The sequence below is a fragment of the Aptenodytes forsteri genome, unplaced genomic scaffold (genome assembly GCF_000699145.1).
Source record: "Aptenodytes forsteri isolate BGI_AS27 unplaced genomic scaffold, ASM69914v1 Scaffold280, whole genome shotgun sequence".
NCBI lineage: Eukaryota > Metazoa > Chordata > Aves > Sphenisciformes > Spheniscidae > Aptenodytes > Aptenodytes forsteri.
The window spans coordinates 1699801-1714691 of NW_008796042.1; the positions used below are offsets into that span (position 1 = coordinate 1699801).

Consider the following 14891-nt stretch of genomic DNA (forward strand, 5'->3'; position numbering starts at 1 on the left):
ATCTGTGCTTTCAAAGCTTATAGAGTTCTTCTTTGCTCACTGACCTTGCGTGTTATTTCAGATACTGTTTCTCTTTGCACCTCTAATATCATTGTGGTCTTGCAGAGTTAGTGCGGGTTTGTACGGGTCCTCACCTGTTCTGGGTCACTGTAGTATTTTAATCCCCAAAAGCATCTTTGAGATGCATTGGGTTGTTGAACAGGAGCTGGGTACGTTTGCCTCTTCCATGTATGGGATCTCCACATGCTAACACAACTTTAAAAAAACAAATTGAGGGACTGAAAGGTCAAAGAGAAGTTAGAATCAGTGTGAGATTAAAGTGGACAGTTTTTCTAGGTGATGATAATTTTGCTATGTAAAGCAATTTATCTCCTGTCTCCCTGTGCGCACACGTATCAGGAAGGAAGAACCAACCAAGAAGTAGCTAAATATTGGTGCTTATTGCATATGGTCTATAAAGCTATAAGATCTTTGTGCTTGTTGTGTAGTATACAAACAGCTACGTCATACATTTTTTGTGTGTGTTTTTTTTTTTTAATGAAGGTCTGAGCACTTCCGATCTCCCAGCAAGCAGCCCTCCTCTTCCTCCTGGTTACTCTGCTTGGAACTTGACCTGGGTCATGAGAGATACATCCCCTTTCTTCTCCCATAGAGGACGACACAGTGAGTAGCATTTATATGTTATCCTCAAGAGGTTGTAACTAACTGCCTAAGGATATTGGTATATTACTGGAGCAAAACAACATAAGTCAAATGATTCATGATAAAATATCCATACTGTCAGCCCCTGAGGGCACTAATAAGCCTTACTGCCCCTTACCAGCCACCCAGGCTGGGCCCAAGAGCCCCATGGGCCCAGGAGCCCCATTTCAGCCCAGCCTAGGGTCAGGCTAATGTCCCGACCTGATAGCCCATCACCATCTCCGTGGAGGTGCCTGGTGACCTTGGCTGGCCCGGCCTGCCCTGCTCCCTCAAAAACAAGGTTCTAGACTGTAATATTAGGGTGCTGCGTTGGAATCCAGTGATATTATAAAGAGAAGAGCTGTGTACCAAACTTATTTTTTCTTGCCATCTCCTTTGGTAACTCCCATCCCTTCCAAAATCTGAGAATCTGTTTTCATTTGTTCTCTGGTATGACCTATTTACTGACAAACCATAGCCATTCCACTGTGAAATACTGTGGTCGTAGTTAGGACCAGACTGCATAAGGCAATATCTAATATGCAATCCAGAAAGTGACTGAAGTAGAATATATCTACTATATATCTACTACCAGTCTCTATGAGGGGAGATAAGGTGCTGAGAGGCTAATAAGATTTACTCACCCCAAGCCTGTAATTATCTGCTTGAGGGAAAAGTTTGACCTACCTGTATGGAGTCCCATATTTCTTCAAATTTATGTTGTAGCCTTTTATGTGTGCAATATATATTCTTTCCACTGGCATACAATATCTGCTCCTAGCTGTTGTATCTGCTTGAATGATGAGGACACACCAATTTCATTTTGGAAGGGACAGTAGTACAATCTTTTTTCCCTCACTTGGCTTTCTCAGAAGTTGCAAGGATGATTTTTAATTTATCCTTTATTACTTCTTCCTAAACTCTTTCAGTTTCTCAGTAATACCATTCTAAGGGAAGGCTTTGTTCTTAAAACCTAAAAGCATTGATTCCATCTGACAGCATCACATGGAGATAAATGTACTGCATCTAAGCAGAAATGATTTATTATGATTTTAGCTGGTTGTACAAGACCAAATTCTACCATATTCCAACCATCTGTTTTGCAAGGAAAGGCAGCAATTTGATGAGGTGTTACACAAAATACAATCTTCACTCAGGACAAGTCTAAACTGTTTTCTCCCTCAGGAGGTGTAATTCAGGACATGAACCTTGAAGCTAGTGGGGAATCTTGAAGAGGGGCAGGAGTTGTTTGATTTTTGCTAGCTTTGCACCTTAAGTTTTCCAAAAGTTGGCAGAACCTCCTCTAAATTAAAGAGGTAGCAGTGGCCCTCCAAGTCACGCATTTCAGACTAGAGCACCCCATAGCAGCACTATGCGGACATACTTCCTGCCACTTCAGATAGGCTGCGTGCAGAGGACTGGTGTGGGTACGTGGAGTAGAGACTGTAAGTATAGCCCAAACCTAAGAGGGTAATTCTTAAAACTTCTCTCTATTCCTCTGCATACCTGCAGCTTTTAGGCACCTGAATGTTTATTAGTAAACTTCCCAGCTATCTAGATTTCTGTCCAGAACTGCTATGAGCATGACAGGGATGGACAGTGCCTTTCAGCAGCTGATCATTGGCTCTGGATCTGAGCAGCTCTGTGAAGGTCACACAGGGATTCAGCAGAGCAAGGCAGAAGACAAAGTTAGACCATCGAAGTTCTAAGCAAGTAACCTTGTCCCAGGACCACCCCTGCCTTCTGATTAAGTGGTTAATCCAAAATCACACAATAAATCATTAGCAGAAATAAAACCCAGCCATCCTTTACTACTAGAGTGTTTTCCTCTTCTGTCAGAAGCTTTCCTCACTGCTCCCAGCGTGATTAAGATTACAGAGTGCTCTATAAAACTTCTATCAAAACTTTGTTTGCCTAATCATCTGATGGGACCCATCTAATTAACTGGCTGACATTGCTGGAGTGGGGCAATATTAGTTGTCTTAATTACTTTTTTCCCATGTTCCGCTGTTGAAGAAATCTCTTTGATTGAAAAGCTGAGTATATTGAAATGTAGGGTCCCTCTTCCTCTGCCAAACTAAGTTCCCTGCTCCTGTGCTCAGAATTAAAAATTCTGATGGACTGCCTCTAGTAGTTCTGGCAGGAACAGTGCTTGATGATATCTTTGAAACTATATGCAGCAATCCCAAAAGATAATCACTGGCACAACAGGATACTTGAGAGTGATGCATTCACAAGACTTTTTTCTATCTTGTCTAGAGGTTTCTAGATTTGTTTCTATCCAAGCATTGATTAATCATCTACCATCTGAGAGATGCAAAATCCACCTGCCTTTCAGAAAATAAAGACTTAAAAAACTACATGAAGTCAAAATTATCTGGGAATTCAGCCTGCAGAGCAGGAGTCGTCTTTAAATTTCCATATTTTTTGTGTTTTCTTTTGTTCTCTTTGAAGTACACTCAGACTATTTCATGTGGCTAGAACAAACTTTTAATGCATTCTGCATATGTGGACTTACAGTAGCGTATTAATCTCCCATTTGCAGCACTGATGGAACTCTGTCCTGAGGCTTACATGATTAACGGCACCCAGTCACATATTTCATTTCTTGTCCTGGTTGGTTGAATATTAATTTTCTCTTCTGTATAGGTATTGTATAAGAAATCAATTGTCCACTGCATAAAACACATTAAGCTTCTGTAACAGGGGTTCCAGACGATGGGTGCCCCTTAAGGCCTCGAAGTCTTCATGCAGTTAATACACCCCTCTCTGCCCCATCCTCTACATCCCCCCGAGTCAGCCAACAACACTGAAGCTGGAGCACGATCCTGGCAGGGTACGGTGGCAACTGCAGAAAGTGCTGCCGATTGGAAAAAAATCAAATGCAGTTCAGCCCATCTAAATGCTGTTTTGAAAGAAGTACATGTTTCATGAGAATAACAGGCATAAGGGTTGCCATGTTGGACCATTTGGGAAACAGGAGATGGCTTTTGCTTTTTAACTCTTCTTATGCCGCCGTGCTGTCTGTGTGTCTCTTTGCCAGATCCCCCAGTAGCAGCTGAACTCCTTGGCTGTTCTGAACCAGCTTTGTGCAAAATACAGAAGTACCTCTCTCAGGCTGTGTCAGACTTCTGCAGTATAGTTTACGGAATTTCTTTGCCCCCCTGAAGTTTAGGAAATAGTGGTGTTTTGGATTCCAAAGTTAACTGGGACTAAAACTCAGGGGGAAATAGCAGATTCGGCTACCAAATGACTAGTGTGCTTAAAAATGTCTACAAAAGGTGAGTTCAGAAGAGGAGGAGCACATACCTTCAAGGGTGCATAATTATTCACAGCTTTGATTTAATAGGTACTAAAAGCATAATCTAAAGGATGGCCTCTATTAACAACTTATTAATAATTTCACTCAGCTCTATGTCTTCAGAAAACTAATTTGACAGGGTTGTTGGTTGGGGTTTTTTTTATACTTTCTAATGGAATGTCATCTGTGATGAGTTCCTGATTTCCTCAATTGGGTTTGCTAAAAAAAAAAAAAAAATGTGTTGGACTAATTTTACTGTGGAATAATTTGGGGTCATTCTCGCTGCGTATTTGATGTTCAGTGGCATGGCAGTTGCTCGGCGAGGTGTCAGATTATTAATTTTTTTCTCTGGTAGGTCATGTGCAACTTGCTGAATTCAAGTACTCATGTGCGTGTATTCAAAATACCATTTCATTCATGTGAGTTGGATACCAGATAGATACTGCTGACACGAAACTCAATGAGTCTGAACGTCAAATGAAAGGGAAGATGGAGAGAAACAGGGCACCAGCCAGATGAGTTCGTGTTACAGTTAGGTTCCCATGACTACTTGTTCTATAAATCTACAACAAATCAGACTAATACTGACATCTTCAGAATGATAAAGCTATCATGATACTTGGCTCAGCATGGCACAGTGAGATGCATGGATATGAACTAATTGTTACAACAAGTTCCTGTTTGGAAGGTGAGTTAAAGTCAGGAGAGAAATGAGGAGGATAATACTTTGTCCCAGAGGAAAAATGAATCAATGCTTTCTTAGTAAAGATATTGCAAAAGTGATGTACTACCTTAATTCAAACACATCCTTTTTGCAATCTTAGAAGTACTCTTCTAAGTTTGGAAACAGTGTTAACATAGTTTTGGAAATAGTGTTATGAATATAATAGGGCAAGACTTCAATTAACAGCAGTTATGCACACCAGAATTGCTCCATATAAAATACCAAGTGCTGTGACCCATTATACATATGCAAGAATTCTTGTTTAACAGTTAGATGGTATTTTTGCCATGTGCAGTGGTGCTGAAATCCAAGGGGAGGAAAATCACAGGAAAAGCAGCATCTGCCTAGCTAAACTGAAGGCTGTGCTAAGCAAGAAAGAAGAAAAAATCTTATTAGAGAGAAATTTTTACTTTCTTTCAAGTTATTCTTTTCCTTTCATCACCCTCTTTCATCTGCAGATAATACGCCGATGACAGCTCAACATTTTTTCAATAATAAAATAACATACACTAAGACAACAAATGTCTTTTCTCCCTGTCTCTCAAGTATTCATTTTCTCTAGAGATCTCTCAAACTTCATGTAAGAGGTCCCTTGTATGAATTGTCAAAATATGACAGTTCATCCAACCACTGTTTTGTGCCAACTGGAGCATGTTTTCTAACAATCACTGTTAGTCAGTACTTCAGTCTTTTGGCCAGAACTAGCATTAGAAATGCACTTTCATTTATTGCTTTTGCTGCATGCATGGGAGACTTGGTGGACAAATATTTCTTGCATGGAGGATGAGCTCTGTCACTTCTTAGAGCAGGAGGAGTGAAAATGAGAGCTACTGCTGGTTGTTCTCCCAACACCCCCTCCTCACGCCTCTCTCTAGCTGTCTTGAAAGACTCTGCCTATAATTGATTGATAAAGGAGTCCTGACCCTCTTCTTTGTAGCTTGATTTCCACCGAACAAAGCAGCTGTCAAAGATTTTGGTGATTCAGTCCCTGGTGTGCACTGAGGATCTGGGTGGATATAAAGTATATGATGTCATTTTAAAGATTCTCTTAACAAATAAATGAATGGTTGCATTATTGCCGTTTTCTCTAAGCAGTGGCCCATCCAGCTGTGGCTCACTCCCCAGAAGATTAATTTAAACGCTTCTGGCATGAGGAGAGCCCTGGGGTCCCCAGGGAGGCAGGCAGTTCGCCCTGCGCTTGACACCAAGGCCAGAGCACTCTTCCCGGGGGCGATTCCCTCTTCTACAGAGCAGGTGAAATCATGCCTCCTGTGGGGTACTGCTCCTCTAAAACATGTTTTCTTCAGAACGCAATCTAACTTTAATAGCCCCTCCCGAGGGAAACCCGAGCATTTCTCTTTCAAGGCGGGCATCAAAGGGATGAGCAGCGCTGGCGGAGCCAGCTCTGACCCTGCCTGGCAGGTAGCGGGTCCCTGCGATACCGCCCTGCCTCAGGACTCCGGGAAGAAAGCAACCGTGTTGAAATCTTCCTTGCACGCAGTGAGCTTTGACGAACCCTCGGAGGCGTGCACCTGTGAGGGCCGGCCTGCCACCTCCAGGTCCCCTTCTGTGCTGCCAGCGGCGTGGGCCTGGCCTCCTGCTGGCCAGTTATGCGGGGACGGGGTGCGACCCCAGCCCCACTGGTGAGCTGGAGGTGGAGGGGCTGGGAAGCTTCTACGGAGCAAGGAGGTAGGAAGAGGCCCTGAGCTGCAGCAGAGAAAGGACAGGGCACTGCCTTGAAGGGGGTGGGGGGCTCTTAGGCAAACGTAGGAAGACCCCAGGGCTCTGCCTTCACCGAGCCCTGCTGGGCACCTCCTGTCCTCCTCCATACCCCGATTGGCCGAAAGGACGCATCCCCGTCCCCGAGGTGAGGGCCCGGCTGCCTCACCCCGCTCTGGAGTTTGGCCGGGGCTCTGTACCTGGCTCGGCCTGTAAGGTCACAAAATGGCCGCTGGGGTGGCGTGTGGGTGAGGTGGGCTGGGCGTCGTGCAGGGGAGAGAGCAGGGAGAGGCTCATTGCAACTGAACATCAGCGCCGTGAGGGAACAGCAGCATTCCTATCAGTAAACCCAAGGTTGGGGGAGCGTACATGAAGACCTGCTGGTGCGGAGGAAGGATGCAGAGCGATAAGCTAACTTGCACTAAGTAGCTTTAAATTAAACGGAGGTCCTTGATGAACACAGGCTCATCAGGCGTCTGATGAACACAGGCATCTCAGGTCAGGGAGAGGGGTTGGTGTGCTGCCCAGCTGCCCAGCTGCTCTCCTCACCGCTTCACTTGCAAGTGACTGGGGCGCATCACGCGGGATGGACCCCAAAGCCATGCTGTACAGAGCGATGCCGTGGGGCTCCTCGAGTGCCTCCCCAGTTCCTCACCTCCCCTGTCATGCCATGCTGCTCCTCTCATGTTTGTCAGCTCCTGGAGCGGCAGCCCAAAGATCAGGCAGTTACTGTGGGTGCAGGCTTCCTAGAGGTAGCAAGGCCTGGGGTGCCCGGCAGGGATACACATGTCATACTATCCCTTAAAATGTGCCAGTTTGCCCTTTCTCAATGCTGAGCAATGGAAGGAAGTAGGTGAAAATGTCTCTTCAGGCTTGCTTTCTCGGCAGGAACAAGGCAGTTAAACCCTGCAGTTGTTTTTCCTCTTTAATTTGCATGACTGCTGACACCTTTTCCCTTTCCCCTTGTGTTTTTTTCCATGCCCTACCATCCTGTGGTGGATTCACTCATTTTAAATTGCTGCTGTACCTCCAGTTGCACAGTGGAAAGGTGGCACTAGGGATCCATTTGCAAAGTTTCACCCCTTCTTTGTGCCAGTGGAGCAATGCTCGCTTCCAAGGGCCTGGACTGTGTTTGGTGTCCTCCTGGGTGTTCACTAGGCTGGTGAGCTGACAGCCAGAGAGCACAGAGTCTCCTAGTTATGCTCCATTTTCAGGGAGAAGTACTTATCGCTGCAGGCTTCCTTGTATCACCCCACATGTGTACCCCCGTATTGGTGGATAGAAATTCAGAAGGGCCTGATGGGGCAACCAGAACCCTTAGACTGAATGCCCTGTGCTCTTTTCTATCTAGAGGGAATACGGAAGGCTTTAGGAACTGGCTCTGTCCCTAGGATTAATAACTGGAAAATCAATTTGTCATTTCCCTGTCATAAATTAAAAGCTTATAGGCCTTATAACATGAGTATAATAGAGGTTAGTGGGTATTGATGGAGGTCTCAAAGCTCACTCAGCAGAGCACACCTCTACTGTACAATTTAAATTATATCTCCTCCACAAAGAATATCTGTCAATATTTGTATAAAAAAAGACATCCTGCGCAAGAATATTTTATCTGTTTCTACACTGCTGCTGCAACTGTTGCCACTGACGAGGTGTGTTCTTGAGGGAGGTTGTGGTCCCATTTTGATCCGTGTAAGTGACCTCTACATTGTGCATTTATGTCTGTAGATGTAGTACAAATTAGTCATGTTTAAGCTGATGAGATGCCAGTTACGATGTACATCTCTAAGCTGGTCCTTCTGAGAACAGAGAACTTCTACCCACCCCCTTGTCTATTGTAATGAGATGAGAAAGCACCCACACCTTTTCAAAGGGGTGACCAGCTGAGAGTAATGAAGGAGGAGTGATTTGTAAGAGTCAGCAGACCAGGAGTGAAAAGGACCCTTTTAAGTCAGACACGTGTAGAACTAGAAAGGAGCAGTCTAAGAGGAAATTACCTGCTGGTAACATTTTTGTGGTTGCAAGGAGTTGTGGCTTAAAACAAATAAACTAAGTCTGTTGTTGGGCAGCTGAGGAAAGGATAATCAGAATAGTTTATTAACAAGAAAAGGCATTTTATATCTCTCTTTAAATTAGATTATTTTTGTTCTAAATAAGGCGTGTTTCTGTGATGTGTGGTTACACAAATGATCTAAGATGATCCAAAGAGCAAATGATCCATACTCTGATCTGCAGCAATGTAAAAGGATATTTCCTGCAGATTACTGTGTTTTGGCATATTATTTACACTACTGTTTTAAGTAATTGTTTATTTGAAAACTCTAATCAGTTTAATTGAAACAGATGTAGTTGCCAGATATTTTAGTTGTTTGTGCACAAATTATTGCTGTTAGGTATGAATTGAAGTACTCGCAAGACTCTAACGTCATCAGACACACACACAGATTCCACTGTCTTTTCAATCAGACAGTAGCTTAATTTACTTTTCATTCTATGGTTGGTATCCTATATCTTCTTACATACCAGAAACTGAAATGATTGATGTCTACAGCCTTTCTTAAATAGGTGTTTACCATAATTTGATTATAAGCATCACTTTTGTTTCCTCTTTAAAGGTGTAATGATGATGAAATAGACTTCTAATAAATCAGCTGTTCTGTCTCACTAGTGTCCAGTGGTTGCAGATGCAAAAGATTGTTGGACAAGGGGTTAGGGGTTTTTTGCAATATATTTAAAATGTGTCTTTGCAATTTGCTGCAACTTAAATTCCTATAGAGCCTTTAGGATCCATAATGTCAATATAGCTGTAGCATAAATGCATATACTGGATATAAATCTTTGTGACATCTTTTTAAAAAAAAACACCAAAAATCACAAAAAAAACCACTTTACTGACTAGGCACACTATTCAACTCCTAAAGCTCTGTATCTAGTCAATTTATATTGGTAGTACGTTTAAAAAAAAGATCACTAAAAGTTGTGCTAGATTTAATTACCTTTCCTGCAGTGTTTGCTGTTTTTCAGAAAAGGGGCAGAATGGCTTTTATTCAGCTTCCAAAGGCACATGGCTGCTTCTTTATGTGCTTAGCTGGGCAAGAAAAAAAGAAACTTGGTGTCGCATTTAAACATGTTAAGACAAAAGTAAAAAAGGAAGGAGAAAGACCTTTTTTTATGCAGAGGCATAAAAAATGGCAGGTGATTTGTGGCAGCAATTCAAATGTTGTGAAGGTTCTGTATTTGCAAATGTGGTTTATATGGTCTTGTAGCAGCTACCACACCAAGAGTGGCTTATCAGTGAAAAAAATGTATGTGTTGTATATAATGCTTTTTTTATAAAGTATAATACATTGTCAATAGTGAAGGACATTGTGAAAGAAGGAAAGCCTGAGGGTAGGAAGTTAACGTTAGGCTTGGAAGACTAGATGCTGTTTGCATAGACTTTGCTGTGTTGCATCAGATAGCATTTCTTTGTCATCATTTCTTTGTACTGAATAGGATAATAGCACTGAAATTTGTGTCTGATACAAGATTAATTTAAATAAGAGCCTATGAAGAGTGCAGATATTCTGGTGATGGTGGGGGACTATCAAGTTCTGTAAAAGATGCAAGTATGTTTTCATTAAATCACAGACGCTCTCAGATGTATGAGCCAAGTAGTCTCCTCCTCTTTCAAAGAATAACCTGTTGTAAAGGCCATTCAGCCTGACCCCAACAGGCATGTTAGACCATGTCCGCTTCTCTGTAGGTTATTCATTGCAAGGGAAGGAAATGGTATGGCTACTTGCCTTTTTTCCTTCACTTTTCCCCCTTCAGGCAGAGGCTTTAGTTGTCTGCAGGGGTCATAACGCTAAAGTTGACGACTGGTATTTAATCACATACTCCAATTAAGTTGTCCCAGTTGTAGGTCAGAGGCCTGCTGTGTTAAGGGCTCCACAACCAATTGATAGCTCTCTTTTGAGGAGGAGGTTCTGGAAAGTGAGACCGAACGGGGGAGCTGAGCTGGCTATTGAGTGCTTGTAGGCACCGTAATCAGAGTGTCAGGGGGCGAGGACTGGAGGAGGAAAACGAGAGCGCTTTGTGGATATCCATGAAGGGCTTCTCTGCTTGGGGGCAAAAGGGTAAGAGAGCACAAAGGCTTCTGTTCCCAGCAGCTGGATGGGAGAGGAGTGGAAGCAAGCAGTGACTGCTGGAAAGCTCATGAAAATATGAGAGACTGACAGGGGAGAGAAGCCCACAAAGAATGAAGTAGTTGATATGAAATGATTGCTCTTGTCATGTGTTGTCCTTGGCCTGAGCTTTCCCTTACATTGTTGTGTGGGTTCAGTCAAAAAAGTCCTTGCATAAGCTGTGTTTCTTCCCCCTCCTCCCCTTTCTTTGACAGTGCCTTGAAGCACATGCTACTCAAGGTGTTCCCCGTAACTAAACTACGCAGTAATGATGATATATCTTCTGTAAGATGTAGTTGAGTGTTTGGTTGCTCTTTTGTCCATTTGAGCTTTGATACAAAGTTTAATAGGCTCTTAACACTTTATAGGGTTAAATAATGTTGGGTTTGGTTTTCTTTTTTTTAAAGAACATCTAAGGGACTAGAGATAAGTGGTCTGAGGTTTGGGTATGATATTGCAGTAGTAAACTGTATAGCATGAATATATCCACTGTTCCCTGCTGCCTAAACTGAAGTGTGCTTCATGTATCATGAAATTTATATTGATAACATAGAGGCCTGAAGACGGTAGCGACTTGTGCATTCAAATTTAAGGAAATATGTATAAACCTTGTTACTGCTGCTTGTTGTGCATATGGATTCCTTACATCATATGGTTTCCATGGTGTTGTGAAGCATTCCAAATGCTGAGTGAATGATGAAGCACCTGATTAAGAAAATCAAATATAAACTGGAAAAATAGGCTCTGCTCCTTCCAGCTTGCTGTTAAAAAGGCAAATTAGCTGGGAAAAGTATAGTGAGAGGGCAACAGTATTAACCTTCAGATTAGAAAATGTTATATCACCAGGAGAATAGGATGAACTACATAAATCTGTGCACACTGACAAGAAATGAGATGTTTAATAGAGAATGTAATTGAAGTTTAAAAAAAAATTAATTTGACTAATGTCAATTCAGATTATTTGTTTCACTTGCATAGCTATGGCAGGACAGTAGACAATGTAGAAAACTCCAAAGAAGAGCTGGATTTTTTTGTTGGGCTTTTTCAAATGGATCTAGCCTTTTTAGAAACATTGAGTTAGTTCAGAAATAGTTTCTTTCTGTTACTGCATACTGTGTTGAGTGATGACTGTGGTGACAAAAGCAAATGTATACGAGGCATTCCAGAAAATTTAGCAATCTTGATGATTAAAAGTAAAATCCGTGCAGGTTATCACTGCATGTTGTGTTAAGCAACTTGAATTATGGTGTGATAGTAAATTGGACACTGGGAAGTGAATCATAGTTGCACCAGCAGGGTAATTGGTTACTGAAAGAGAAACATGTCAAAAAGAAATGTCTGTGCTGGAGGCAGATGCTGGCTATACTGCCTAGAGGCTAAAGTTTTGCAGCAGCAGATCAAGCTTCTGCTGCTTCTGCTGCCTCAGTAAAGCGTTTCAAACCCAGGGGGTCAGAAGGTTGCTTCGCAGGGTACTGTCCCTATAGCTACCAGCATGTCCCATATGCCCAGGGTATATGACTCACTTTGCAGAGTCCTGTGCTCACTGAGATGGAACATGACTATGAAGCATGTTAGTAGTCTTTACGCTATAATGGTCCTGGTTGAATTTGCACCAGCATCCCAGAAGAGATGGGCTTTCTGTCCCATTTTATTAATTGACTAAGCTATTTCCCTTTCAGTTTAGATGATGCCTTTCACCGCTTTAGCCTGTGCTGCCCTTTTATCTGTCCTGAAGGGGAATTACTGGCTCTTGGGCCTTCCTCTTGATTTGCTGCTGCCTCCATAATGAACCTCTCTGTGCAGTCCATTTCGGACACATTTTTGCCTGTCTGTTTGTGGATGTCCTTCTTATCTTTGTACCTCATTATGGAAAAAAGCAAGCCCTAACTTACTAAAGTATAAAATGAGTGTGTATACACACCTTCCAGCACAGAGGAAGCTGGATTTAATTAACCTGGTATGCTCTATATCTGCTTTCTTTTTCCAGTGTTTGACTGCAATTTTGAATCTCCTTGTGAGCTGGAATATTCCTTTACCTCAAAAGATCAGGAAACCCACAATGCCTGGCTCAGACTGAGTGCAGAGGAGATCTCACAGCTAAACATCCCAGATGGGCCAGAGAGAGATCACTCTGAGAATACACCTAAAGGTAAGATGAATACAACTATGTAATGCCTTCAGTGTAGTGGTTAGTTTTAAAAACAAAACACCCTCACTCCTACCCCCCAAAAAATCCCTAACAAAAAAACCCAAAACCCCACCCAAACAAACATGTCCTCCTAAAATACTTAAGACAGCTATAATCCTTTTACTGCAGCAGGCAATGAATGCAAACGGTGACAAACAAAAGGAGTCATTCTGCACATGAAAGATCTGGTTTTGTCTAAAAGCAATCTGCATCATATATATGGGAAGCAAAATATCAAATACAGTATTCTGTAAAATCTGAATCAGGCTGACCCATGCCATGGACGGTATTTGGATGAGAATAGTACTATGGTGCCTATGTTTAAGGTCATTCAGTATTTAGAAGAGATGAATAAAATAGAGTCTGGTTTTACCTCTGCTCTAGGTCCTGTTTACTGCTTGCTTATTTGCAGACCATATTAGGCAATATCCTTGTGTCCAGGGCTTAGGTTTTCTGTTTGGTAAGAAAACAAAAGATGGGGTTTGCCCTTAATATAAGAAAAAAATTCCTGTTTCTGAAGAGAGCTTGGAAGCCTGAAAAGAGGGAAGTGCAACAGACTTTTCTCCTTCCTTGGAAGAAAATTTGGTTTGTTGGAATTATTTTTCCTGCTCATGATCATATCTGTGAACAGCAGCATATTTCATTAAGATTATAAGTTCTAAAAAGATTTTTAGATGTATTTGTGCTCTTCTAATCCTGGGAAAGCAGTAAGATTCTTAACATCCTTCCTGCTGTTACTGACACCTGCTTGAAACCTCTCTCTGTAAGGGTCAGGTGGCGTTGATGAGAATGGAGCTACAAAATGGAAACGGGGGAGTTAGGGCTACAAGCTTTATCCAGGCAAGAAGAATATACAACAAAGAGGTATAGGGAAGGACAACAAAGGTTATCAGGAATATGGAACAGTTTCCGTACTAGGAAAAACTAAACAGACAAAGATTCTTTATTCTGTCTGTGATGGTAGGACTTAGAGGTCTATAAAAATGCACATTGAAGAGCAGTGGGAAGCAGCTGTGAAGTTAGTGGGTGCTGGGTATAGAACACAAGAGGGGATATCTTTCATGCAGTACCTGAATAAACTGTGGTAATAAGATGCATGAATTAATGTTATGGAGGCCAGAAGTATAAGTTTAAAGAAAGATCAAATGAATTCTTGCAGAATACATTAATCACTGGTTATTTAATTCAATAGTCTGTTTACAGTCCCTGACTCAAGAAGCCTCTGTAACAGAAAACTGCAAGTGAAAGGATCCTTTTCTTAGTAGCCAGCATCAGAGATGGCATTTGACTTAGCAGACCTGCAGTCTGACTGCTTATAACAGTTCTTGTGTTCAGGCAAATACTGAGGAAAAGTTTCAGTGCCACTTTTGTTCATATTCTTTAATTCTGTTTTCTCATCCATATCAATAGTATAGTACTTTTTCCCAGATAGCCATTATAAATTAACTTTTAAGGCCCATTGCTTGACCACTGATTCATAAGCATACCGAGTCATTTTGGTGGGATCTGTGTCCTGTGTAAAGCAGATGGACTACATTTGTGATGCATGCAAATATCTTCTAATTTTCACATCAAAGAACATAGAATCATAGAATCATAGAATCATTAAGGTTGGAAAAGACCTCTAAGATCACTGAGTCCAACCGTCAACCCAACACCACCATGCCCACTAAACCATGTCCCTAAGCGCCTCATCTACACGTCTTTTAAATACCTCCAGGGATGGGGACTCCACCACTTCCCTGGGCAGCCTGTTCAGCCTGTTCCAAATGTAGCCTGTTCCAAACATAGATGCACATACTAAATTTCTTGCTACAAAGATACAGTTAAGTGAAAGTTTGAGGTAAATCAGAATGTCTGCTACTGAGAAGGTGTTTTTCTTAAATTCTCGTGCAAGCTGGCTGCTGATGAAATTTAGGAATTAAAACCTGCTTGTTTTGAATTGAGAAGAGTAGCTGTCACTTTGCTGCAGTGGGAAAAAAAATGGGGAAAACCTGTGAGGAAGTAAATGTATTGTTCCAGGTGAAGGGCCTGGCCCAGTTGCTGTGGTGCTGCATATTGTCAATGTATGTTTCTTTTGGATTCTTTTTGGTAAAGTTATACCTTTGTCTG

The 14891-nt window shown here is 42.1% G+C and overlaps 1 protein-coding gene across 1 annotated transcript in view; it reads left to right on the forward strand.

The window, feature by feature from the left end:
• The first annotated feature begins 608 nt into the window (after positions 1 to 608).
• The window catches only part of ALK (anaplastic lymphoma receptor tyrosine kinase), a 245971-nt gene continuing 231688 nt past the window's right edge, over positions 609 to 14891 (forward strand). The window contains exons 1-2 of the mRNA XM_019473734.1: positions 609 to 663; positions 12579 to 12740. Coding sequence (XP_019329279.1) covers positions 621 to 663; positions 12579 to 12740 — 205 coding nt within the window. The 5' untranslated portion in view covers positions 609 to 620. The remainder of the gene's footprint in view (positions 664 to 12578; positions 12741 to 14891) is intronic.